General features: G+C 47.1%; 1 protein-coding gene across 1 annotated transcript in view; it reads right to left on the reverse strand.

Moving 5' to 3' along the window:
- Nucleotides 1–24286, reverse strand: part of kmt2ca (lysine (K)-specific methyltransferase 2Ca) — a 149859-nt gene that overhangs the window by 26529 nt on the left and 99044 nt on the right. The window contains exons 24-45 of the mRNA XM_064334063.1: nt 23490–23708; nt 22264–22392; nt 19677–19799; nt 18976–19106; nt 16117–16312; nt 14904–15008; nt 14431–14478; nt 12139–12276; nt 11339–11371; nt 11109–11249; nt 10327–10483; nt 9656–9888; nt 9329–9402; nt 8094–8288; nt 7624–7770; nt 5175–7238; nt 4513–4820; nt 2556–4279; nt 1710–1821; nt 1524–1602; nt 1358–1421; nt 881–1113 (exon numbers count right to left, since the gene is read on the reverse strand). Coding sequence (XP_064190133.1) covers nt 881–1113; nt 1358–1421; nt 1524–1602; nt 1710–1821; nt 2556–4279; nt 4513–4820; nt 5175–7238; nt 7624–7770; nt 8094–8288; nt 9329–9402; nt 9656–9888; nt 10327–10483; nt 11109–11249; nt 11339–11371; nt 12139–12276; nt 14431–14478; nt 14904–15008; nt 16117–16312; nt 18976–19106; nt 19677–19799; nt 22264–22392; nt 23490–23708 — 6653 coding nt within the window. The remainder of the gene's footprint in view (nt 1–880; nt 1114–1357; nt 1422–1523; nt 1603–1709; nt 1822–2555; nt 4280–4512; nt 4821–5174; nt 7239–7623; nt 7771–8093; nt 8289–9328; nt 9403–9655; nt 9889–10326; nt 10484–11108; nt 11250–11338; nt 11372–12138; nt 12277–14430; nt 14479–14903; nt 15009–16116; nt 16313–18975; nt 19107–19676; nt 19800–22263; nt 22393–23489; nt 23709–24286) is intronic.

Here is a 24286-nt window from a genome sequence, read left to right on the forward strand (position 1 = left end):
GACCCCTTTAAACAGAGCCTGGCCAATTTGTTGAGCACAGTGCCACATAAATCCCATAAATCGGTGTACAGCCATCTGTGAAGCAGAGTGGGAGAAGAGTTGGAAAAACATCAAGGTTGTATAAGCTATATAAAGAGGACTTTGGGACAAATGTTGACAGAAGGAAGAACAGAATCTGAAAATGTCAGGGTATAAATTCATCGTCCGTATTCTCCAGGGCACTGAACAGAGCGAGGTCTCCTTGTGTTCTGTCAGGGAAAGGTCAAAGGAGAAGGAAATACTGCGTGGGATAAACCAATTTTAAGCAAGGAGGGAACGGGGGACATTCCCCTCACTGCAAAGTATGAACTCAATGAATTGTTTATTTCCCCCCTGGACTTTTTTTGCAATAAACACTACTCCACAAGCAGAGCAAACAAGACGCAATCTCAAAACGGTGCTTCTCCACCTGGTTGAAATCTTTAAATTAGCATTTAGCGGAAATTATGCTCATACCCACTCTCTGATGGGAGATTAACTCATTATGAATGTGACATATTTCCTTTCTTTTTTTTTTAAACAGGAGGATTACCACGCACATCGGTAGGGTGTAAAAATGTATATCCAGCATGGCAATTATCTTTAGAGGCCATTGATGTCATCACTGTAGCCGTGGTATAACCAAAGGAGGGACTTAATGAAATCAACTTGGTTTATAACAAAGACCATATCAATAAAACTCCTTGTAAAATTTTATTACTGTTGTTTTTCTTATCGTTATATTATTATAGCAATGCTTAAACTGTGTGGTATGGAACTCATATTTATTTCTTAAGCCTTAAATGGAGAGATGAGTTGTGATCAGGGTCTGTGTGACAACAGCAGGGGGGGTCTGACCAACCTGCTCGAGCTGCTTCTGCACCACGCTCTGCTGCTCTGTCACATGTCTCAGCTGCTCCTGGTCCTCCTCAGGGAACTCGCGACCCGCTTTCTTGGCTGTACGCTGCTTGGCCGAGAGGGCCTTTTTAGATTTCCTGTGGGCCCCGATCTTCTCTTCCAGAAACTTCTGCTGAATCTGCAGCAGCTGCTGGGTGTCCTTCAGCCAGTCCTCATACTGTTTCTTTTGAGCGTCGTCTGAAAGAGAGGTGATATCATCATCCCTTTACCTAGATGACGGCCATGGACAACTGAGATGCTTTAGCTTTTTTAAGGGGGGGGGGGGTCAGGTCCTGCAGCAATTACAAAATGGCTTTTGAGAAATAATTTGCATCTATTGAAAAAATACACAAGGTCTGACTTTTGATGAGCTCCTTTAACTGGCAGAGTCATTTGTTTCATTAAACACTGAAGTTTAATAAAAACATCATTATATACATACTTGGGAATCCAGGCCCTAAATTTGGGGGGTTAGGTCTCGCCAAGTGTTGTGCCAACTTGATGTCCTGCAACACAATTTTTGAAGACAAAGGGCAAAAATGTAGTAAGATCCTCCTTCGGCAAAACCAGTGGTAAAAAGCAGACAGTGGAAGCAAAATGGTTCCTACCTGTCCAACAGCACTCTGCAGAACTGCACCACTGTCAGGACACTGTTCTCCAGGAACTTGCTGACCACCTAGCTGAATCCTGCCAAAGGAAGTCAATTGTCTTCTGTCAGAAAGCAAAAATCAGTAGCAAAAAGGCATAAACACCCAGGACAGATAATTTTTAAGGACTTGGTTGAGGGTTCATACCTGTTCATGACCATTGGAGGCATTCCCATGTTGTTCTGCACCATCACTTTGTTGATCCCTTTCAGGGCCACCATCTTGGCTTTCATGATTGGGTCTGTTATGGCATCAAAGTCTACAGGTTTGGAAGACAATTCCCACAAAATTTTACTTCAATGTAAAATAATTCCTGCAGATGCATAGCCACTTAGCAATTCACTTTCAATAAACAACTTTATGGTGTTCTTGCACATGTAAAATTGCTGGTCAGAAATGGATAAACAAGCACAACAGACTCACTTATTTGTAAGAGAAGAGAAAATTGTCTCAACCCTACACACCAAATGCTATTACCCACAGATACTAGCCAAAACATGTAGTTATATGCTTGAGAACTGCCCTTAATTTACTCAGATTCATGCTGACATGGCATCCCCATATCATGTAAATTTATTAAGGTTAAGAATCGTGTCTTGCAGAGTACAACAGGGAATGAGACCGGCAACCTTCTGCTTATATGCCCAGTCTCTTGTATTCAACATCATTGCCCTCTCCTGTCCTCAGAAGAAAGGGCTCCTGCAGTAAAAATGCATTGCTGTATACAAGCATCTAGCCGTTAATCATCCATGTTTGTGTGGCTTAGTGCTGTTCAATAAAGGACAGACCTTATGATATAATCAGGAAATATTTGATTCTCCCGTGATTCAAAACTCAACACCCATGTCGTTCCACACATCCACAAATGCGTATGCACACAAGCTTTTCTCCATTCACACACAGTAACTTGCCACTATATCAAGTGGGTTGATAAGAGGCAATAACATTGTAAAAAGTTTGGCGTGTTACCGGGGAGCTGGATGGTGGTCTCACCAATGCTGGGGAAGGAGTCACCGGAGCGTTGGCGGATCATGGCCTGCATCTGTCTCTGCTGCTGTTGCTCCTGCCTCTCTTGGTCCAAGAGATCCTGCAGGAGGAGCGGCTGCTCTTCCAGGAGCAGGGGCCTGTTGTGCTGGGCTGTTGAGTGGGGGCCCTGGTCCTGCGGGAATGCTGCCTGCTGGCCCTGGGGCACCAGATTACGGGGGAGGTGCTGACCCCCCATTGGTAGGCCTGGGTAGGCCTGCTGGACTGTGACTCCAAAGCTCTGGCAGGGAGGTTGTCTGAGTGGGAACCCTGAGTTTCCCATTGCTGCCCCCTGAGCAAAAGAAGGGTCCATCCTGAGGTTTGGGTTCATAGGATGATCTGGTACCGAAAGGAAATGGTTCTGATGCAGGCCTGGGTTAGCCTGAGTCACGGGGTCAAGTGGGTTGGCAATGGTTGTTGGGACCATTCTGGTTTCCCCCTGCTTCTCCTGGACTACTAGGTTGGAGAGAATTGCTGTGGAGCCGGGTTTGGCAGCCTCAGCACAAGACTGAGCAGCCTCCAGGCATTCCTGGTTATTATATGACCCATCACTGGTTTGCCCTGGGCAGCTGGATATCTCTAGGTTTTGACACATTCCCTCTTTGACTTCAGTTTTAACAGTTAACTCAGAACGCAATGGATGAGCTGGGTCATCACCAGTGCCGGTTTCCCTTTTGACTCGACTCTGCTGTGCTGCACTAAGTGGTTTTTCCTCCTTAAGCACAGCATGTGGTGCTGACACTGACGAGGCTGAGCTAGCGTTCCTCTTCTCGGACAGTGCCTTCTGCATTTCGGAGGCCTCGCTGTGTTCCTCGACGGGGTCGTTGAGGTCCAGCTCCTCATTGAACATATCCTTCTTGTCTCCAAGGTCAAGCTCAGGGTCCGTGTAGGCGAGGATGTCGAAATTCCCAGACGTCAGTAGATCATCCAGGTGCAGGTCATTAGCCTCCAGGTCCAGGTCTTTCCCATCATCTGGGTCTAGGTTGAGGTTCTCCAGGTCGTCATCGACCAGGTCTTTCACCTCTACATCCTCCAAATCCTTCACAGCGGAGTCTTCGGTATCAAGCTTCTCCTCCATAGCCTCAGAAGGGACCATTGGAATCTCATCTCGTTGCTCAGCAGGCGGAGCTGCCAGGGGGAGGAGAGTGGGTGGAGCCATGCCAAAGGACTCGATAGTAGCTGGGTGGCTTAGTGACCGCATTAGGGGAGGGTGCTGGGGGCCAGCTCCCATTGTCATAGCAGGGAGCTGGTGCAGGTTCTCTAAGCTGGATGACATTTGCAGGTGGTCGCCCATGCCATGAGGCTGTCCCGCTGTCATGACCCCTGTCCCCATCCTTGTGCTAGGATTGCTGGCAAACTCTTGCCCTGCCCCATCCCCAAACCCTGGTGGTCGCTGAGGGTGGTCAGAGGCCGCCATGGTGGGGGGTCCAAAGGGGAGTCGCAGCCTGCTCTCGGGAGCTCGGTGTCTGAGCTCGATGAAGGGCTGGCCCATGATGTTGTGCTGCTGCATCTGTAGGCCCCTGGGGGGGAAGTGCTGGTGGAGACCAGCTGGGTTTCCTCCCATTGACTGGGCCAGATCGCCTGAAAGGGACCTCCTCATCTGCTGGGGGACACCCATCATCGAACCTTGCATGGGCTGCGAGGGTCGAAGAAAGTGCTCCTGCCCTCCCTGCCCACCAGCCGGGATTCCAAACCTTGGATTAGGAGAGAAAAAATAAAAAATTCAGAGCTTGTTTTTTGTCATAACCATGATATTATAAATAATAAACTGATAATAATAAATAGGGCAATGGCTGATAGAGGTTTAACTCAGCTTAACGTTTTAACATATTCCTACAATGCAAATCGTACATAAATTTTTCAAATCAATTGCAATGCAAAATCCCACTGGTATGTCACATATGTCATCGCATTTGCTGAAACTCGCCTTGCACCATGTGGTCTCATGCCCATGATTCCACGAAACTGAGGTCTGGAAAACTGGCCGTTGGATGGGAAGGGCCCTTGTTGGTCACTCAGGAAGGGCCCGGGGAACCTCTGACCCCCAGGGGCCATCGGAGCAACTCTCATCATACCCGGGTATGGGGGAGGGGGCCTGCTGAAAAGTTCATTCTGGGATCCGGGGTCCTCCTGAGACCAGTGTCGGGGCATGGGTGGCTCCTGAAGGCCCTTCTCCTGGCGGATGGCACTCTTCTGCTGCTGCTGCCTGAGGATCAGCTCCCTCAGACGCTGCCGCTGAACAGAAAGAAGAGAAGGGATATGTACAAAAAATGAAAAAAATACTATATCCATTTTTAATGGATAGATAACATCACAACATTCCAAGTCATTTGATATATTTAACCTTTTTTGTTTTAACATTTTAACATGTTCCATCAATTGGCGAGAGCACGGTATCCTCATCTCTGCTAAACTGGGGTAGATCCATATACTAGAACCCAGTGTTTTCTCAAATTAAACCACACAGCAGCCCCCTGATCCTTTATCTCTACCAAGCATATGACATGCAAACACTACAGAAGCTGCCATCTTCAACTCAGGCCTCATCATATGTTGTCTTTGAATGAGGAACAGTCTGCTGATCCATACCTGTTTGAGCTTCTCTTCGGAGTCTACCAGAAGAGGCTGTACCCCGCTGCTTTGAGCATCAGGGGCATTCCCTGTGGACTGTGGGAGATTTGGTAAATGCCCCATAGCCAGGGAAGTACCCTCATGCCCTATCCCAGGCTGATCTTTGATGTCATGAGCAAAACTCTCCCCAGACTGTGGGCGTGGGGTCACTGGCGCCTGCTCATAGGGGTCATGAGCCAGAGTCAGGCCAGCTTGGTTAGGCTGCAGCTGGCCAAAGCCATCATCCACCATACCAGACTGTTTAGGCGTCTGGGTGCCAAGGGCTGCCGGCCGAGCGAATGGGTCCCCATGGGACGCTCCAGGGTGGGGGGTGCCCGGTGGCTGGGCATAAGGGTCATTCAGCACCAGTCTTGCAGTACCGAGCTGCTGGATGTTTGTGGGTCTTGGGGTCCCCGGTGGTCGGGCGTAAGGGTCTACTGGTTGGGAAGGGGATGACATGCGAATGGGTTGCTGCTGAGGATACTGATCTGCAGGGGTCAGCCTAGGGGTGCAGGGCTGCTGTGAATAAGGGTCAGGATCAGGTCTGGGGGTGCCAGGCGGCTGACCATAAGGGTCAGCGGATGGTCGAGGGGTACCAGGGGGTTGGGCATAGGGGTCAACAGATGGTCTTGGGGTGCCAGGTGGTTGGGCATAGGGGTCAACAGGTGGTCTAGGGGTGCCAGGTGGTTGAGCATAGGGGTCAACAGGTGGTCTTGGGGTGCCAGGTGGTTGGGCATAGGGGTCAACAGGTGGTCTAGGGGTGCCAGGTGGTTGGGCATAGGGGTCAACAGGTGGTCTAGGGGTGCCAGGTGGTAGAGCATAGGGGTCCACAGATGGTCTAGGGGTGCCAGGGGGTTGAGCATAGGGGTCCACAGATGGTCTAGGGGTGCCAGGGGGTTGAGCGTAAGGATCAGGGGACTGCTGGGAGTAATCAGGCCTGGGGGTTGAAGGGGTCTGTGTGAATGGATCTCGGTGGGGATGCCGGTTCATAGGCAAAGGTGCTGAGAAGAGGGTACCCTGGGGGTGCCGAGCCATTCTAGGAGGGGTGGAGAAGCTATCATTCATGGACGGACGTGGAGTGAGGGGAGGGTGTGCATAGGGGTCGCTATCCTCATTTTGGGAAAACCCAGGCTTTTCATAGGAATCCACGGCCGGACGCCGCGGGGTGGATGGCGCAGACCCAAAAGGATCCTGGGATTGGGGAGGTGGCATAGGGGCTTTGAACAGAGACACAGAGCCGGATTCATTGCTGCCAGGGATGGGGGTTAGCAGTGGCTTGCAGTAGGGGTCAGAGAGGATCATCCGATTGTGGGACATGCGTTGGTAGGCCTCAGCTCTGAGCCCTAGCCGGGTGAACGAATCTCCAGTGCCACCGCCCGCTGCATGCCTCCCTGTGGGCTCAGGAATGGGGCCAGCCCTTGGCGGCCCCATGGGTTTCACAAATGGGTCGTTAGGCACGGTGGAATGGGGAGTGTCAAGCTGCGTGGTATAGGCCTCGCTGTACATGGATGTGGGTGAGCCAAAGGGCTCATGGGCAGGGGATTGTGGCCCCACCGAGCTCCTCCGGGTAGTGCCTGATCCTGTAGGTGGTGGCCTGGGGGTCCCCACCATTTTGGCATAGGGGTCCCATGGGGAGGTTGGTCGGGAAGCAGAGGTGCTGGGCGGGAAAATCTGTGGGGATGAAGCCTGTGGCTGCTGCCCCTGGAAACAGGTGTCTTGGATCGGAGTCCGTGCAGTGGCGGGGGGTGGAGGCTGGGGGCGCACGAACACATCGTCCAAGGGAGCAGACGAGGGGGGCACTGGTAGCTGGGACCTAGGGAACCCTTCTTTGGGATTTATAGGTTGCAATGGGGATGCGTTTCCATTGCTCGGTTGGGGTGTCGCAGGACTCTGGTTTCCACTGGAGGCCGGCTCGCCCCCTGATTGGCTGCTATACTGCAGCTGCTGCTGCTGCTGCTGTTGTAGCTGCTGTTCATTTTTAACCTGCTCCAGCTTCTGGGTAGCTTCAATCTTGGCCTGCTGTTTGCTTTTTTGTCTCATTTGCTATTGTGGAAACAAAAAAAATAGACACTTTTGTGGGCACTTTTTTAATATGAATTGAATTAGTAAATACAGTGATGACATGCTTCTAGGTCTTTCCTCTCTTAGCTACAAGCAACCCTTGAACAGATCTAAAGATGTTGTTAATGCCATGCAGAGGAAACAATCTACATTCCAGCGATGTGACACTGAATGTGAAATAAAGCGATGAAATATAGCTTAGTGGACTTCATTAGTGTTCTTTTTTGTAGACCAAGGAACTGATTTAGCAGTTAGCCACTTCTCTCCCTACATCTCTACTTACTGTTTCTTTTCTTACACCTTGTAAACTTATTTTATGGGTTCTTGGCAGACAGATGCCAGAACAGTGCTTTGCCTGGGATCTTACCAGAGACATTTTTCCACATCCTGTAGCTATAGTTGCCTGGCTGGAATGTCCAAAAAGGACTTCTTTATTTGATGATTTTATGGCTTTGGTTTTTGGGACCTTTTCCTGCTGCTTCTTAACGGGTCCCCACATCTGAATTAACTCTCCCTTTTCAATGCAAATTCAGAATTAGTACCCCACACAGCGCCAAGTGCATAAAAATGACCACTCATCCATGCACATATTTTACAAAAGAAATCAAGTCTTGCTAATTACATTGGCCCTAGGTTACGATCAATCTCACGCCCCACAACCCCGCCCAAACTCAAGCTCCATTATTTTGTTTTGTGCTTGCTCATGCGTGGATGCGCACACACACACACACACACACACACACACACACACAGCAGGCCACCGTTCCCCCCAAAACATGCGATGGTGAGTTGATGACGGTGCCGTGCACGCACGCTGTTGCGACTCCCTTCCCTCACCTGTCTGAACTTCCATTCCTGCTCGTGTTCAGACTCCTTGTGCTTCAGCGGGTCCTTGAAAAGGCTCTCGGAGTCCAGGGGCACACTGGGGTCGAAGAGATCGGGCTGCTGCTGCTGCTGCTGTCTCTTCATGGACTCATTGGACATTTGAACCTTGTTTATGCGCAAGGCCGCTCTGTTATCCCTGGCCTTTTGCTGGGAGAAAAGAAAATTACACAGAAAAAGCATTTCAAAGGAACGAAGATGAAAAGTCCTGGCATTGATCGGAGTACTGAGATTCAAAAACATAGCTTTTAAGCCTTTAAGTAGGTGTTCACAGTATTTCCAGCCTAGTTGCATAAAGAAATGATTTCAGCACTGTAGCTACTGTGAGGTAAAGTTCATATGAACAGCTTCCTACTTTAAAAGGTTAACCTTTTATGTATACCTGAATATCAATCTGCGTTCAACACACAATATTATCATGTTGACTAATTCGAGTTTGAGTATAGCAGAAACACACAAAGAAAAAAGGTAACAGTAACAGTGTGTCTAGACTGTATCTCTTGGACACTTCGGGCCATTAATATTTCACAATATCCAGATTTATATAAAAATTTAGAGGTTATTTGAGCACTTATAAGTGAAGCCATACATTATTCTGGCACGAGATGATGCAGCACAGCCACGGCGAGTCATTTAGATAGTCTTAAAAAAAAAAGTTCTTCATAAGCCTGTTACGTTAAAAAGTTATGCAATGAAAGCTCAAAGAAAAAGTAAAAGGAAGCCCACGGGTTATGAAAAGCCTTCAGAAAACTGAAATGTGGAGAACAGAAGCATGCACAAACAGATGCATGAGCTCTTGCTGTCTCCCTAGTGCCCCCTCTAAAGTTTACTTCAAGGGAGCAAAATTTATTCAGAAAAACATCATCTAATTCTCCACAGGAAAAAAAAAAATCAGGCCTTGCTGTTTCCAACGTGCTGCGATGCACCAGCTCACAAAACCGTGAATATGCTGTATTTTATTTTCATACAGGAAAAGGAGGAATATAATGTCTAATATATTCCTTTGATCTAGTGCAGCAAATGATAAACATTTATTACTCTAATCATTATTTATTTAGTAGGCATGCTTTTGTAACAGACATGATTTGTTTGACACAGCCAAGTGTAATTTGATACTCACAAGACAGAAATTAGCTGAATATTTATAGTAACAAAAGTTAATAAGTAGCACTGTATATGGGGCTTCTTACCACATATGGGGCTCTCTCCTGAGAGCTAGCCTTCCTCCAGAGCTTAGCGATTTGTTTAACCCTGGTTGTCCAGTCTAAAACCAACAGAAATCTTGATCAGTCCTTGACACCTGAAACAATCACACTCTGGGTAATGTAGAAGTATTTCTATAGGTTTTATATTTATTTATTATAAAAACATATAAAATATAAATAACTGCCACGTTTATGGCTGTTGCTACCATTGCATCATATTCCATATTTGTAGCCCCTGCTCTTTCAATGAGACTCGGTATTGCAAGACTATTGAGCAAACAGTCAGTGCTGTAAGGAAATGGGGCATTTCACCTGGGAACTCTTCCCTGAGGTTGGGGAAGTTGACATTGGTGTAGAGGACAGGGGCGACTGTGGCCAACTCCCCCAGGGTCTCTTCCTTCTCCCACTTCAGCGTGCTCCGCTGGGCATTGGACATGGTGTCAGTCTCCCCCTCGGGCAAGGGGGCGGTGAGAGGGGCCGGGCCGGGCGCAGGTGCAGGCCAGGGGCGTCCCATCTCGCTCCGCATGGGGTTGAACTTCTTCTCCCTGGGCGGGGCGCAGGTGCAGGGATATTGTGGGAACGGGGTGGGGTCAAGACAGCATATTATCATTTTTAGCTTACCTGATACCAGGCTTAAAAACCACTCTGAAGAGGAATAACCTAGACTCTACCAAAGCAATCATTTTACTTGCTTACATTCTGTCTTTCAGGGTTATAGATCAGGTACATAAGTCAACCATTTCAGTGCCCGGTTAAACCCTTGTGTAAGATCACGATCAAGATTGCGAACATTCTAATGCTGGTGCAACAAACACTACTGGTAATTGAAAGCACTGGAGTTCTAGAACACCTACTTGGAATTTTGGAAAAACATTCCAAAAAAACTACTCTACAAAGGGTTAAGCTGAAAATATGTTTTCTGTTAATGGGTAGGGAGGACAGACAGGCAGGGTGGTATGGGGTGCGGGTGCAGCTGGTCGAACCTCATGTTTTCGGGGAATGGCATGCGCTGAATCGGAGAGAAGTTGTTGGGGACGCAGGGTCCCACCCCACCGGGGCCCATGGGACCAGAGGGAAAGTGGGGGTGGTTCGGTCCCGTTAGCCCGTTCATCACTGGCATCCGTGGAAACATACCATCTCCTGCAATGGAGATGTGCATTACCACACAGCACAGTACAACACAACAAAATAAAACGCAACGCAGCACAATAAAACACCATATAATATAATACAATACAATCAGAATGCATATCAGAAAACCTTTACCACTGCAACAGAAGAGACAGTTATTCTGCTTTTAAACAGACCCCTAACAAAAAATAAATAAATAAAGTATGAACCACTGAGATTTCATGAGGAAACAGTCATATCCACCTAAGACACAGACGTCCGTGCCTCTGACGTACTGGAGCCCTTGAACATTCTCGTCAAACTGACAGATATATTCTTTTATAAGCATCCACTCAATTCTAGGCCATAATTTTCCAGGACTTTAAGGGAACATTTTTCTAGCCGTCCAACCAGAACCTGCTCAGCCTTTTCTGTTCCCTCCAGAAAACATTCTCTGTCCAGTCACTTGTGAGAAAGCAATCCTAAAAGTACACTACAAAAATATATTGCGATTTATCTTTTGGCATAGTAAAAATCTCCAACAAACCTGGCAGGCCCGTTCAGCTGACGTTACATGATGCAATTTTGGGCAAGCGTGCACAGACTTTGGTCTGTGGGGATTGGGTTGTGTATAAGGCAAGGCTCTGGGACATACCCGGGTTTGGTAGAGGCATTGGGGGTCCTTGCGTAGAGGGCACAGTGTTGGGGGGAAGTGGGTGTGTGAGCTGAGGGGGTTGGGTGCGGCTAGGACTCAGGACGGCAGTGAACAGGTCTTCCACGTCCTTCCCCTCCAGCTCTATGGGTGGCGACAGCAGTATTAGCCACTCAGTTTGAAACACTGAATCACTCATCTAAATGTCTAGGAGTTCAGAGATCAATGCTTACCTGGTATTTTGTACAGTTTACTGAGAATTGCCCCTGAAAATCACAAAGCCTGAATTAGATCAACGACATAGTCAGCATCTTGGAAACATTTGTTTCTTTATTGGGCTAAGCATGCTTCTTTAAAAATAAATAAATAAATGGTTAAACTGCAGGTCTGTAAAATACACAAAACCTCGCTTTAAATTAAAATTACTCTTGCCACATGTCAACAGTTACCACAAAACATTGTTTTTTACGCGAAGTGGAAACCATTAAGCTGTAAAGCCTCGTGCAGGGAAGACAGATGTTGACTGAAGTGCCTGAAAACCACTTTGGATGTCAACATCAATCACATACTGTGCAGTGAAAGCATGAACCAGAGCACCACCGCAGACACTCCGGAACTCACACTTCATTTTAACAGCAAGTTTACAAATTACACTAAATTCTTTGCTCAATCAGGACCTGACAAAAAAATTCATATTTTTTTGCCTGATCTCGCTTGTGTGTACATGACGGACTGATGAACCACTTCAAAACGTTCTTATTGGCGGAAAGAATACAATATCCAGAAATCGTGATTGGCTGATTGTTGGAACTAATTGCCGGTCTAGTTTCAGTGTATTTGTGTCGCATTTTTAAAAGCTTTTTACTTGGTATTAGATGGAATAGGTCTGCCGACATATGCGCTAAAAACACAGTTAGGTCAAACGTTGTATTATTTTTAGTGCTTTTAATTTCCGAGAAGAAGAACAAAAGGCTGCGTTATAATTGCGAGGTATAGTCAGTATAGAATTAACTATAAGCTGACAGGAACTCACCGTCTGTAACCATCTTATCCAGCTCGGGGCTGAGAATGCCATCCAGGGGTTCCACTGGAAGAGTCCGCTGGGTGCGGCTCGGATGCGGCTGGGGGGCGATCACAGGGTCATCAGGGATGGGGCCGATATCCAAGCCAGCTGGGGAGGAAGGAAATGAGGGAGGAAAAGAGGGAAGGGGAAAGAACAACAGAAGTCAATTTTCATTCTTAAATGACCCCATTAAAAAAAAAAAAAATTAAAAACCCAGACAGGCTAGAGAGCAGCAGTGAGTAGACAAACCAGCTTCCCAAAATCAGAAGAGTCAGTACATATTCACTGACGTTTTGCTTTGGAGAACAAATTGATGGTTTAAAAAAGTGTTACTAAAAGCTCAAACTATAACATCAGCCATCATGGATTTAAATATCCCTCGTCCATCATAAGAAAAGAGAACACCAATCATAATACAAAGCCTTTAGAATGTGCAGGACATATGGGGGGCTTCAGGAAAACCGTACACTTGGAGCCTAATTTCGTCATCCCAATTTCCTTCTGAATGGGTTCAATTTTCAGAGATTTATTTCGTGCTATTTGTGAACACAAGTGTGAAAAATTCATCCCGTCGAAAAATAATCTGCCCATCACTTGTAAATATAGCTGTCAGACGTAAGCAGACGAGGCTTATTCATAAAGAAAAGTTATCATCCTGTGTTCCAAAATGAAAGCTAACAAGTACACTGTATGACCAAAAGTATCTGGACACCCCTAGGTCTGGGACTGTTTTTCATGGTTTGGGCAAGGCCCCTTAGCTCCAGTGAAGGCTAATCTTAATTCTACAGCATACAATCACATTCTAGACGATTCTGTGCTTCCCCAACAGTTTGGGGAAGGCCCTTCTTTCCTGTTTCAGCATGACAGTGCCCTCAGGCATGCAGCAAGGTCCAAAGAGAAATTATTTTGTCAAAAACAGTGTGGAAGAACTTGACTGGCCTGTGCAGAGCCCTAACCTCACTCCCATCCCACACCATTGGGGTCAATTGGAAAGGTAACTGTGAGCCAGGCCTAATCTCAAAATCAGTGCCCAACCTCACTAATGCTCTTCTGGCTGAATGGAAGCAAATCCCTGTAGCAATGCTCCAACATCTAGTATAAAGCCTTTGCAGAATAGCGGAGGTTGTTATAGCAGCAAAGGGTGGACCAACTCCATATTAATGCCCATAATTTTGGATGAGATTTTGTATGTCGGGTGTCCACATACTTTTGGCCATGTAGTGTAGCTCTATATGAGCTTGTGGCACATCCAGTGCTCTAGAATGTGACTTTAATATGAGAAGCTGCTACAAGTGGGACAGAGGTGCAGGCATTCTTTCCTGAAAACATAATAAACACAAGGTGCCCTCACCAAGATGGGTGATTTTATAATTTCCACAGCAATGGTAAAGGACAGCAGTTTTCCTTCCACTGAATGTAGAAGTGCGTGTGTGTGAATAAATCAATTAAAAAGTAGCACGGTCAAAACACCTCTTAGCATAATACAAACGTGAGAGCACTCACTAGGTTAATATATGCACAAAAATACAACATAAAGAAATATGATTGCAAGTCATTTTTCAAGCTGCGCAAGATCCCATTATGAAGATTGTTCATCTGTTGTCAATGACGTTAAAATATCTTCCAGACCCAATATAAATGATAGAATAATTGTGAGGTAGATCTAAACAATTGATGGGTTTTAGTTACTACTAATTAATCTTTCATTTTGGTAACAATGTGGCAACATAAAAAAACGAATCAACAAATAATAAAGCCTGCGTAGCATGGTCATAAGCATGACCTATAGCATGATCAGTCATGCCAGTGTATTACAACTTATGTAAAATGTCATTATCTTGTTATAATGTATGTGGCAAATTTTACAATAGATTCAAAATCCTGCATTCACAATGCTCAGTGCATGCACAATGAGTGTCATAACATGTATAATAGATTGTCATGATTGATTATCACATGTGCTTTGTCATGCCTATGGGAGGACTATGTAGCCTTTCTGGAGCGTAGTTCCACCTCATAAGTGTTTTCAGGCTAAAAATGCACTGGTTGATGAAAAAATATTTCCCATGAAACATTTTTTTTAGCAGTGAAACCATATTTCAGAAATAACCACAAATAGGCTGCGAAAGGGAGTGGTGGGGGAGAGTGGCACAAAAACGAAGCAGACATGTCAGAGGTAAAGCAGGTGAAGCGTTTAGGAGAGGAGAGCCACTACAGTAGAGCTACCACTAGCCAGGGACAGACCACAGACTCATCTCTTACCAAATGGAGACGGAGAGTTCTCCACCTGAAACGGGCACAAACCAAGACCTACAGGAACCCAAAACCAGACAGAAATGAGCGTGAAAACAACCATGAAATGAGAACAGAACCAACAAACACACCTTAAAACTAAAGCAACTCCTAAAAAGAAAGAAAAGAACAGGCACAAACAGTTTTTGTCTGTTTTTTTTTGTTTTCCTCCCCCCAATAAATACATTCAGAACTTTTGGCACAAAACAAAGTAACTGTCTGTGAAAGGAAGTGGAGATTATAAATGAATGAAATGGAAGAAAGTTGAGAAAAAAAAGAAGCAATGCATTTGGGAATGATGCTGGCCTTGTGGTGTCAGTGTCACGGAGGGAGGAGAATCGAAGAGCAAGCCATTAAAGCGCAGAGGGACGGCGAGAGACGCGCGCGTGTGCTTTTTTGCCGACGGCGTTTGGGCCGAGCACTGTGCCGCGTCGCCCGTCTACCTGAATCGTCGCCTGGCTTCGCCAGGTCGCCGGACAGCATTCCCAGGATGTCGTCGTCCGTGTTCAGCACCTCCGACAAGTCCACTAACGGGTCTTCCGAGTTGGCTGGAGATCGAAAGACACCGAAATCACCTCCCGCGCGAACACGGCAGATCAGCGAAGGACCTTTTTATTAATAAAGTTACGAGAGGGTTGCCTTGCGTTGCTGTTGATTAATCTGCACATTATACATCTCCGTTCTCTGCACTGCAACCAAAACAATAAATTAAATAAAATCTATATTGCTGCGCTGGACTTGCCAAACAAAATCTCTGCTACTGAGCAGAAAACGTATAGATGTATGTGTTATATCTATTTTATCAAATAAAAAAGATATTACAATAGATGTGAAAATATATTGCTTTAATAACTTCTCTTACAGTATTGCAAAATAATAATGCCATAATACATAACAGTTACATGTTACAAACGAATTGTTACAGTAAATAAAAAAGTAACTAAAAAGGACAATACAGTGTACTCTATGTGTACTGTAAGCCAATTTGGGGCAAAACTGTCATGATGAAAGCAGTGTCCTAGAATAAAGTCAGATAGGAAAGTGGTTTAGAAGAGGCTCTTAGGACTGATAGTAGAAGAGATAAAAGAAAACCAAGGAAAGAAAACCTTCGCTGAACCTTCATGATCACTTTTGCAATGAGAGATCTAAAGAAAAATCACTGCTGCTTTGACTTCTCACGTCTATACTCTGAAACGATAAAGGCCAGATAAGCCAATTCAGAGGAGCACGGAATCTTTGTCTAACCGTTTTGAAGTGGATTTACCACTTAAGTGGAGATGTTGCTTGGCCGGCCATGAATGAGGGTTGACAGAACTGAGGATGTGTGAACCATGAGTGGGAAAAACAAAACTACTCTGAAGACCCTTGCGAATGCACGCCTCGTGGCCTGTGTTCATCAACATTGAATCGCGTACTGTAAACACCCACCTGACAGCGCATGTGAGTCAGCCTATTTCATTTATCATTTATCTCTCTGCTGGGCTCAAGAGAGAAAGCAAGAGAGAAATAAAGCTTACAGAGAGAGAGAGCCAGAAAGAGAGACAGAAAGAACGAGACAGACAGACTGAGCAAGAGAGAGAGACAGAGACAGAGCGAGAGAGAAAGAGAGAGACAGAGAAAGACCGAGCGACAGAGAGTTGGAAACAGAGTGCCTACCCAAGGCCCCAGCTTTGTTGGAGATGGGGGTGGTGGCAGCGCTGAGCAGCGGGTCAGAGGACGGGTCCAGGAAGCTGGCGGCAGCACTGGGGGGTTTGCTGTGGGCCTGGGCGCGGTCGTCGTCGGACAGGGCCGTCTCTGGGGTCTGCCTGGCCTGCTTGCTCTTGTCCAGCAGCTCCTTCCCGAAGAACGCCTCCTGCCGCGGGCAACCACACCGAGCCAGACGGATCAGCTTTTCAAACCGATGCTACAAAGCACCGCCTCCCCCCCTTTCCGTACAGGCCCGGAGGACAGGACAGCGCAGAGCTCCCCAGCGGCCTCGTTCCTGTGCACCGCTGGCTCCGCTGCCTCTCCCTGACTGAGCACTGCTTTAGATCTGGGGAGGAGGCGCTTTGGCTTTCAGAAGGTGTTAAGTTCAAAACCCACACAGGTACCCTGGAGATCGAGGCTGTGCGGAGCTACAGAGGAGAGGAAGGGAAAAGCTGGCTGCTGCGGGAGACCCCCTGTGGCTCGCCTCTCCTGTGTGTTAAAGGATCTCCTGAACATCAGAACACTGCTCCAGGCAAAGGATTTATTAAGACACACAGCCAGCCTGTCCTACTGGGAGCAGCAGACACATGCAAGCACAGGGCACGCATGCATGCACACGCGCACACACGCACGGACACGCGCACCACGGACACGCGCACACACACGGACACACGCACACACACGCGGACACACGCGCACACACGCGGACACACGCGGACACACACGCACACACAGACACGCACGCACGCACGCACACACACCACACCCAACCACCCACCTACATGCACACCCACACACAACAGATGTACACAAGAACACACAGGTGAGCACGCATTCACACACACGCACGCATGCGCAGACATACATACGCATATACAAAAAAACACACACACACACACACACACAGAGCACACACACGCACATACACACACACACACGCAGGGATCCCGATGCCGTTGGCAGCCTGGCGCTTGTTTAAGTAAGCTGGGAGCGATTCAGCATATATGGCAACAGCTCCTGCGATGGCCGCGGCTGCTCCCCGCTGTGTTAAAACATTAAAAGCCTAACGCGTGGGGATTTAAATAATTGATTAAAAGTCATTCCTCTAGTGAGGACCTTTAGGTTTGATCTGAAACTTTGCTGAACGAGAGAGCCCTCGGTGACAGCTGGTGAGCTGTCGGCCCCCCCGCTGTAAAACAGAAAGAGCAAGCTGCCCTCGCCCGATGGCACGCGGCCCACGTCCATCCAAAGCCCCCCCCCCCCGCCCCCACAAGGGGAGTATGAGCCAATCCAGAGAGGAGCAGAGTGAGAATGTAGAAAAATAAAGCGAAAAACTGAAGAGGGGCTCCGTATGAATCTGAACAGGAATGCAAGGCTCACATTTTCCAATGAGAACGGGCCTTCAAGAGTTGGGGGGAGGGCTTTAGTCAGAGGCAGTGAACCGACACATGGCGGGGCCGTGAGGGCGCTGTGGGCGTGCACATTTTTGAGTGTGTCTGTTGCGGCTGTTGTGGTTTTGTTTGATAATATACCGTGTTCAAATTCAAGGAAAACCTAACATTTAGAATATATAATTAAGGGTTGAAACTTGTCATCCAACGACCTAGGCAAAAGAAGGAGCCCAAGTTGTGCTCTGTGCTCATCTGTGTCGCGCTCAATATCAAAGAGACCGATAAACACCAAACCATGTTATCGTTTTGTCTGGAGGGTATACCCTTCGGCAGCCTATAAATAAAGTTCATGTGTGGGTCATGCTATCCACATGTACACTCTGCATTCCAAATGGAGGAGCCAAAAAAAACTCCACCTCACACCTCAGGAGACAAATTTGGAAATATTATGGATTCCATGTCATTAGAGATAAAATAAAAACCAACAATAAGTCACCTGCAATGTATGCAGCCGCCCTACTAACCCTTCAAAGGCTGACCCATTTTCCCCCTCTTAAGGAGATTGTTCAATTCAGATTCATTTAAGTAAGCCATGCCATTGTTGCAAATTACTGATGGACTCATTATAATTCGTTTTTTATTTTACTTGCGCAACATTCGATCTACCGTGTTTTATGACTGCGGATGGCATCATTGGCTTTATGATCTGAAATTTATGATCATTGAAATTTTTATGGCATAAAATATGACAAAATGTCTCTTATTTAGGAGATTAGCTTGAAACTCAATTTTTGGAAAAAGTCCCAGCCTTTTGCGTTTGTGTGTGTGGGTGCACGGTTGAGAAACAGAAAACAGTGATTTATTTGCGTTTTGAGTCATAGGAGGTCCCGGAAGGGTGTGTGCTCAGTGGAACTGTATTGATGCGTAACCTAGTTGTGAACACTTGCTGTGATGTTACCTTTGAGAACACCACTGACAACCAGGCATCAGACACAGGAAGAATGAAACTGGACTCTCCATTAAACTATTCTGTTAACTGCTCTGAAAGTGTCAATGAATGTATTCTATTTACATTGGTCTCTGAAACACACTCATACCACTATTAAAAACGAGACAATTTCTAAGCAACTAAAAGCATCATGCATCATTTTACACTGACACAATAATGAAAAATGAGAAGCATAAAGCCTCATCATTACATTTACAACATTTTATCTGTCAATAAATACGGACCAGTGGAGCATGATTTCAGATTTTTCACTTAAGGGTATTAGATGTGACCCACCAGGGACACAAACTTGCAACCAATGGTTGCAGGCCATTGCCCTAAAAACAGCTTGCACTGACAGAAAAAAAGTTATTGTTTTGGGCTGTTTGTTTGGGCGGGATGGCACCCATGGTACTGTGGGGTCGAACGCAACGTGGGCCTGTCACGCACCTGTAAATATGAAGGGAATTCCTCTTCCAGTTTAGTCTTCTTCTTCCTGTAACGCTTCTTCACCTTCTCCAGTGACTCGAGTCCGGGTGGAGCCTCCTCCACTGGAGTGTCAGGCATTGCCTCATTCCAACCTGCAGTGAAAGCGGTTGAGCTCCATTAGAAAGAGCTCACTGATTCACACTTGGTTTACAGCAACACTTGTTTCAACGCTACAGACCACTGAAATTCATATCGGTTTGAAAATGGTGTACGTCCTTTGTTTTTAACACAAATTTGCAGCAAACACACTTGGAGATCTGTTTGCAGCATATTTCCCATCAACGCAACAACAAATGAAGGTGGTAAAAAAAACCCTATGGGCCAATTGCAGTGTGCTTAGTGTGAGATTGAACCTCAGGTTTCAACCCCTAGACCACAGAATTGAATTACATCTGGAAAACCTAATCCTAATTTCACAGATTTGGATATCTTTTCCAATTGTAATGCAGTGTTTAAACTCCAGCCAATCACACTACAATTGACCCATTAAGTCTAAACCCTGAAACTGTGTTGGTGAATTGGCTTATTTTTTTGGTTCTGGATAAATCCATTTTTGAAGACAGCATCACCACTCAAATAGAGCTGCTTCGACTAAACACTGGTAAAGCAGAAAAAACTCCTAGGCTTTTTCAAGGTCTCGTCGGAGAAGTAAGGCTGCCTACCTCCTTCCTCCTTCCCTGGCAGATTCTCAGATACAGACCCTGAGGAGTCCTTCCGAGAGAGGGAATGTTTGGCCTTGCCTTGTGCGGTCCGACTCCGCTGTCGAACCATGAACCCACCGATGCCTGTGGTGGGACCAAGAGTGAGGGACAACAGAAGCGACACATTAATGCAGGTTGGGGCTAAACTTTGTCAATGCAGAACCCAAGCTCATCAGTGGCATCCTCACATACCATTTTCTACTAGTCATGAAGTACAAAAGAATATTCTTGTCTTAGGGAAGGAGCGATTTATTTTTTTGTTCAAGCACCTTTCACCGCAAAACTGGTACTTTCAGGTGAGGACTTATTTTCAAAGACCGTCACTTCCACACAGTCTCAATCGGGTGAGGCGGCAAATTCGTAGCCCAGACACTAAGCTTGGCCCCCCTTCTACAGCGGAGTTCCGCTGAAGCCAGGTGCTCATGAATATTCATGAACAGAGACCACTGCTTCCTTGGTCTGGATTCCGGGTTCTTGTTGACACGTGTAGCATCCTTGTAGCTGCCAATCATTCAGAATAGGGTGCCGGGCCCTGTCTTATTATGAATATTCATGAGTGCCAGTTATGGTGGGCGGCCTCTGCCCCCACGCAGAGCACCAGGTCTGTTACATAAAATAATCTGCTTATATTTGTGCATCTAGATGAAAAAATAAAAACTCTGTCTCTGTAAAACTACCATTTTCCTGTAATTAAAAAACATATAGACTGCTCGACGATGAGACTTATGACACACCAGGCAATAAATCCTCATAAAAAAAACAACACACAAAACAAAGATGTTCACAGAACCCTTGATCAGGATAGCATTAGCCCATGTCCAAGCAAAAAGCACTATCGCTGGATAAGGAATGTCAGAGGACATCGCCCACTCTATTATCCCCCATTAACAGTAAACCTTTTAAAAAGACCTGAGAGATCTTGTTTTATTGTCCATATAGTCATTTAGCAACAATAAAAGCAGGAAGAATTAAAGAGGAGATTAAAGAGCAACATTAACAATCATTAAAGGAGGACAGAAAAATGGGCGCTGCTAACTTGGGCTGCGCGCGCTGGCCGCTGTCGCACACTTTCGCATGCCGAGCACGTAGAGGGAAGACGTTATCTTAAGCTGCTGGAGCAGCGCAGCCAGGAGAAACGGGAGTGGCCCTTGTAGAGGCAGCCTGGTCTCGCAAACAAAGGCAGCAGCAGCTGATAAGGCAGGGCCCTGATAAACGGGATAAATATTGAACCCCACCCCCCCACCCGGTCCGTTTCACCTGACACAAGGGAATAAGGGAGCAGGCTGTGTGGGGAGAGCCGTGACTGTGCCGCACTATCCCCAAATCAGGAGAGGGACTCCACACTATCCCCAAGTCAGGAGAGGGACTCCACACTATCCCCAAATCAGGAGAGGGACTCCACACTATCCCCAAATCAGGAAAAGGTCACAGGACTATTCCCAATTCAGGAGAGGGCCACCGCACAGTGTCCAAATTAGAAAAGAGTCACAGTACTACGCTAAAATTTGTGAGGGAAACAGCACAATGCTGAAATCAGGTGAGGGCAACTGCACAATGCCCAAATCAGAGATTGGTCAACAGCACAATGCTGAAATCAGGTGAGGGCAACTGCACAATGCCCAAATCAGAGATTGGTCAACGTATAACACCCAGATCAGGAGAGGATCACCTCACTGGGTCCAATTCAAAAGATCACCACACTATGCCTAAATCAGGAGGGTCATCTCAGGGTCTCTATCTGCAGGAGAGGCCTTTTCCAGCCTGCAGGGAGGTACTTCATAACAAAGCCAGCAGCTGGATTTCCTCAATCCCACGCTTGCCTCCTTTGCATTCTTCATAGCTTTAATGACTTTCTTATTACAATGATTAAACGACTGGCAAGTCTGACTAATTGGCCTTTCTGTACAGTAAGGCCATTTCCGGGACTTAGCATTTAATCATACTTGCAGAGACTAGACTTCCCTTTGAAAATGCTGACAGGATGTCAATAAACACAAAGCCTCAACTGCCAAAACAGCTATATACAAAACTCGGATTTACGATTGATTCCACAGATAATGCAATGTTCGTTTTCCCATTATGTGATAGTGCCAAACGTGTCTACGTGAAAACTGTAGATGAAGAGTTTCAGCAAAGGATGTGTCACCAATATCATCACATGTTAAAATTGAGAACATGTATCCAGGCCTTAAACTCTACAAGAAATGAGCATCCATCACAATCTCACTGCCGGAATACAGTTTCAATTACGGGAGCCGATTTCATTCGCATCAATTTCTCACTCCACGACAATAAGACTGAAAGCAAAATCCTAAAGACCGGAAACCAAGGTCCTGCCAGCACACTGCGACACACAAGACCTAGTAAGGGGAACCTGCAAAATTATAACAAAGAAAAAAAGGATTTAAAAAAAGAGAAAATTCTGGAACTATCAGTACGAGGGCTTTAAAGAGCAGGGGAATGTGGGACGCGTTTGAAATGTGGAGCGCGCCCCACTGCTATTTCACAGCCCAGCGGAGCTGTCTTTTCCAATCAGCCTCTCCCTTACCCGGGCGGTATGGCTTCCTCTTCCTCTTCTTGGCCCCGTCCGCGCCCTCCGCCCCCTTGCAGTCCTCATCCGCAGGCTCTCGTTCAGGGCTGGACTCCGACTTCCCCTCGCAGTCTAAAATGTCCCCGTCTGCAACCGAGAGTGGAAGGCCGCGTGAGTGATCGAGGCAGCTAACCCCGCCCCTCGCTTCCGATGTCAGTTTAATACGAGAAACTGAGTGCCGTCGTCCATTTGGTGAGGGGAAAAGCATCTTTAAAAGCCTGCATTACCAGAGCCTTGCAGCGGAGAGACAATTAAAAATGGAAAAGATGAGTACTTAAAAGTGCCTCGCTGCACCTCTTGGCGCAGACCGAATGCTGAGGTTGGCCTTACTTAAAAACGCAATAATGGCAGGTGTGGAGTTTGGGCAGTTAATTTACACGCCTGCCTCACGCTCACGTGCAAAGCCTTAATGCTGCGCACCTTCGTCTGCAAATCACGCACATCAACGCAACTGAGCCTTTCCCGATCAGAATTACACACACAGCGCTGCATAAATCTGTGCATGACTAACCACTGGGTTTCTGGCCCTACCAAGGCAGTGGGATCTCCCAGTGGCTCCCAGCACGATTCCCTGTAGCATTACCACGGGAGAGAGGGACTTATTATGCGCCCACCCGAGCCAACAAGCAACTGCACAGCTCAGCAGGTGGCCGTCGAGTGAAAACAATTCTGCCCTCACTAGAATTTAAGGAGACCGTTTCGCAGACGAGACGAGCCAGTGGATTTAAGTGGGAACTCCAAATTTACAGGAAGGCGGGAAAAAATAAGTAGGCGCGTGCAGGAAGCGGACACACATAGGAGCTCCTGAGGACCAGTCGGGACCGCAGATATTCCTCACCTGTCTCATTAGCGCCATTACCACAGAACGTTCTGCAGCGCGAAACGTATATTTATGGAACTGGGTGTTCAGAAGAGGGAAATGGAGGCTAAAGATGTTGCTCAGCAGATACAGCTGCCCCCTCCGCCCACCATCAAGCATTTGTGCATTTCTATGCAATTTCAGAGCAAAAGGATCAGTTCTGGGGGGGGATTGTGCGTGTGCTGGTATCTCCGATGGGGTTCAGAGAGATAGGCTGTTTGGGGTTGGGGTAGGGCGTGGTGGAGGTTGTATGCGGAGATGGGGGAGGTAAGAAAGGGGACGAGGGAGCCAGGGGAAGGGACGGGGAGGGGGAGGGTGGCGGCACCTCTGCCGTCCTCCGGGTCCTCATCGCGGGAGAGCTCCGCCTGGGGGTCGGGCGGGGTCTGCAGCACGGCCACGCTGTTCTGGTTGATTATCTTCAGCTTGAGTTTGGGCTTCGGTCGCTTGCGTTTGGACGCCGCGGCCGCAAGGCCCTGCAGCTGGGACAGCCCCAGCGCCGTCAGACACACCCCATCCTGAGTGTACGTCCTCTGCTGCTCTGGAGCTGGGGAGGGGGGGCGGGAGGAGGGGGCAGGGGTGGGAATGAATTTAACATCCAAAGGAAAAATCACGCACGTTCCAGTTACAAAAGTCTTTGTCCGGTTGCAATTGTTAACCGATAGATCGAAATGCACGATGAACCATTCATCTTTATTCAACCAGTCACATCAGCAGAGTGCTTAAAGTCATGTGAGGGGGCAGCGTGGTTGTGATGCCGGCTGCAGGCGGAGAGATGGGGGAGTGGTTTAGCCAGCCGGCAGTCACAGCTGTGGGCAGTTACGTGATTAGTGCTAACCTTTATATGTGCTGCCTGGAGAGACCGGAGAGAACAGATGCACACGGTAACGGTCACGGACGCGGACAAAAACGACAACGGTGACAGTATTGTGGTCCATGCATGAAATAAACCGTGTGCATCCTACACCTCTGTGCCTGTGTGGTTCACTGGGACTTGTTACAAGTCATAACTCTAAAGTAATCCTGTGTCCAAAGACCAGAAATGGTTTGAAATCACAAACAGAAGGAGCGAGAAGCAGCAAACCATGCATTGAAACATGAACAGTGGACACAGTAACTATTCAT

Source organism: Anguilla rostrata, chromosome 4 (assembly GCF_018555375.3).
Source record: "Anguilla rostrata isolate EN2019 chromosome 4, ASM1855537v3, whole genome shotgun sequence".
NCBI lineage: Eukaryota > Metazoa > Chordata > Actinopteri > Anguilliformes > Anguillidae > Anguilla > Anguilla rostrata.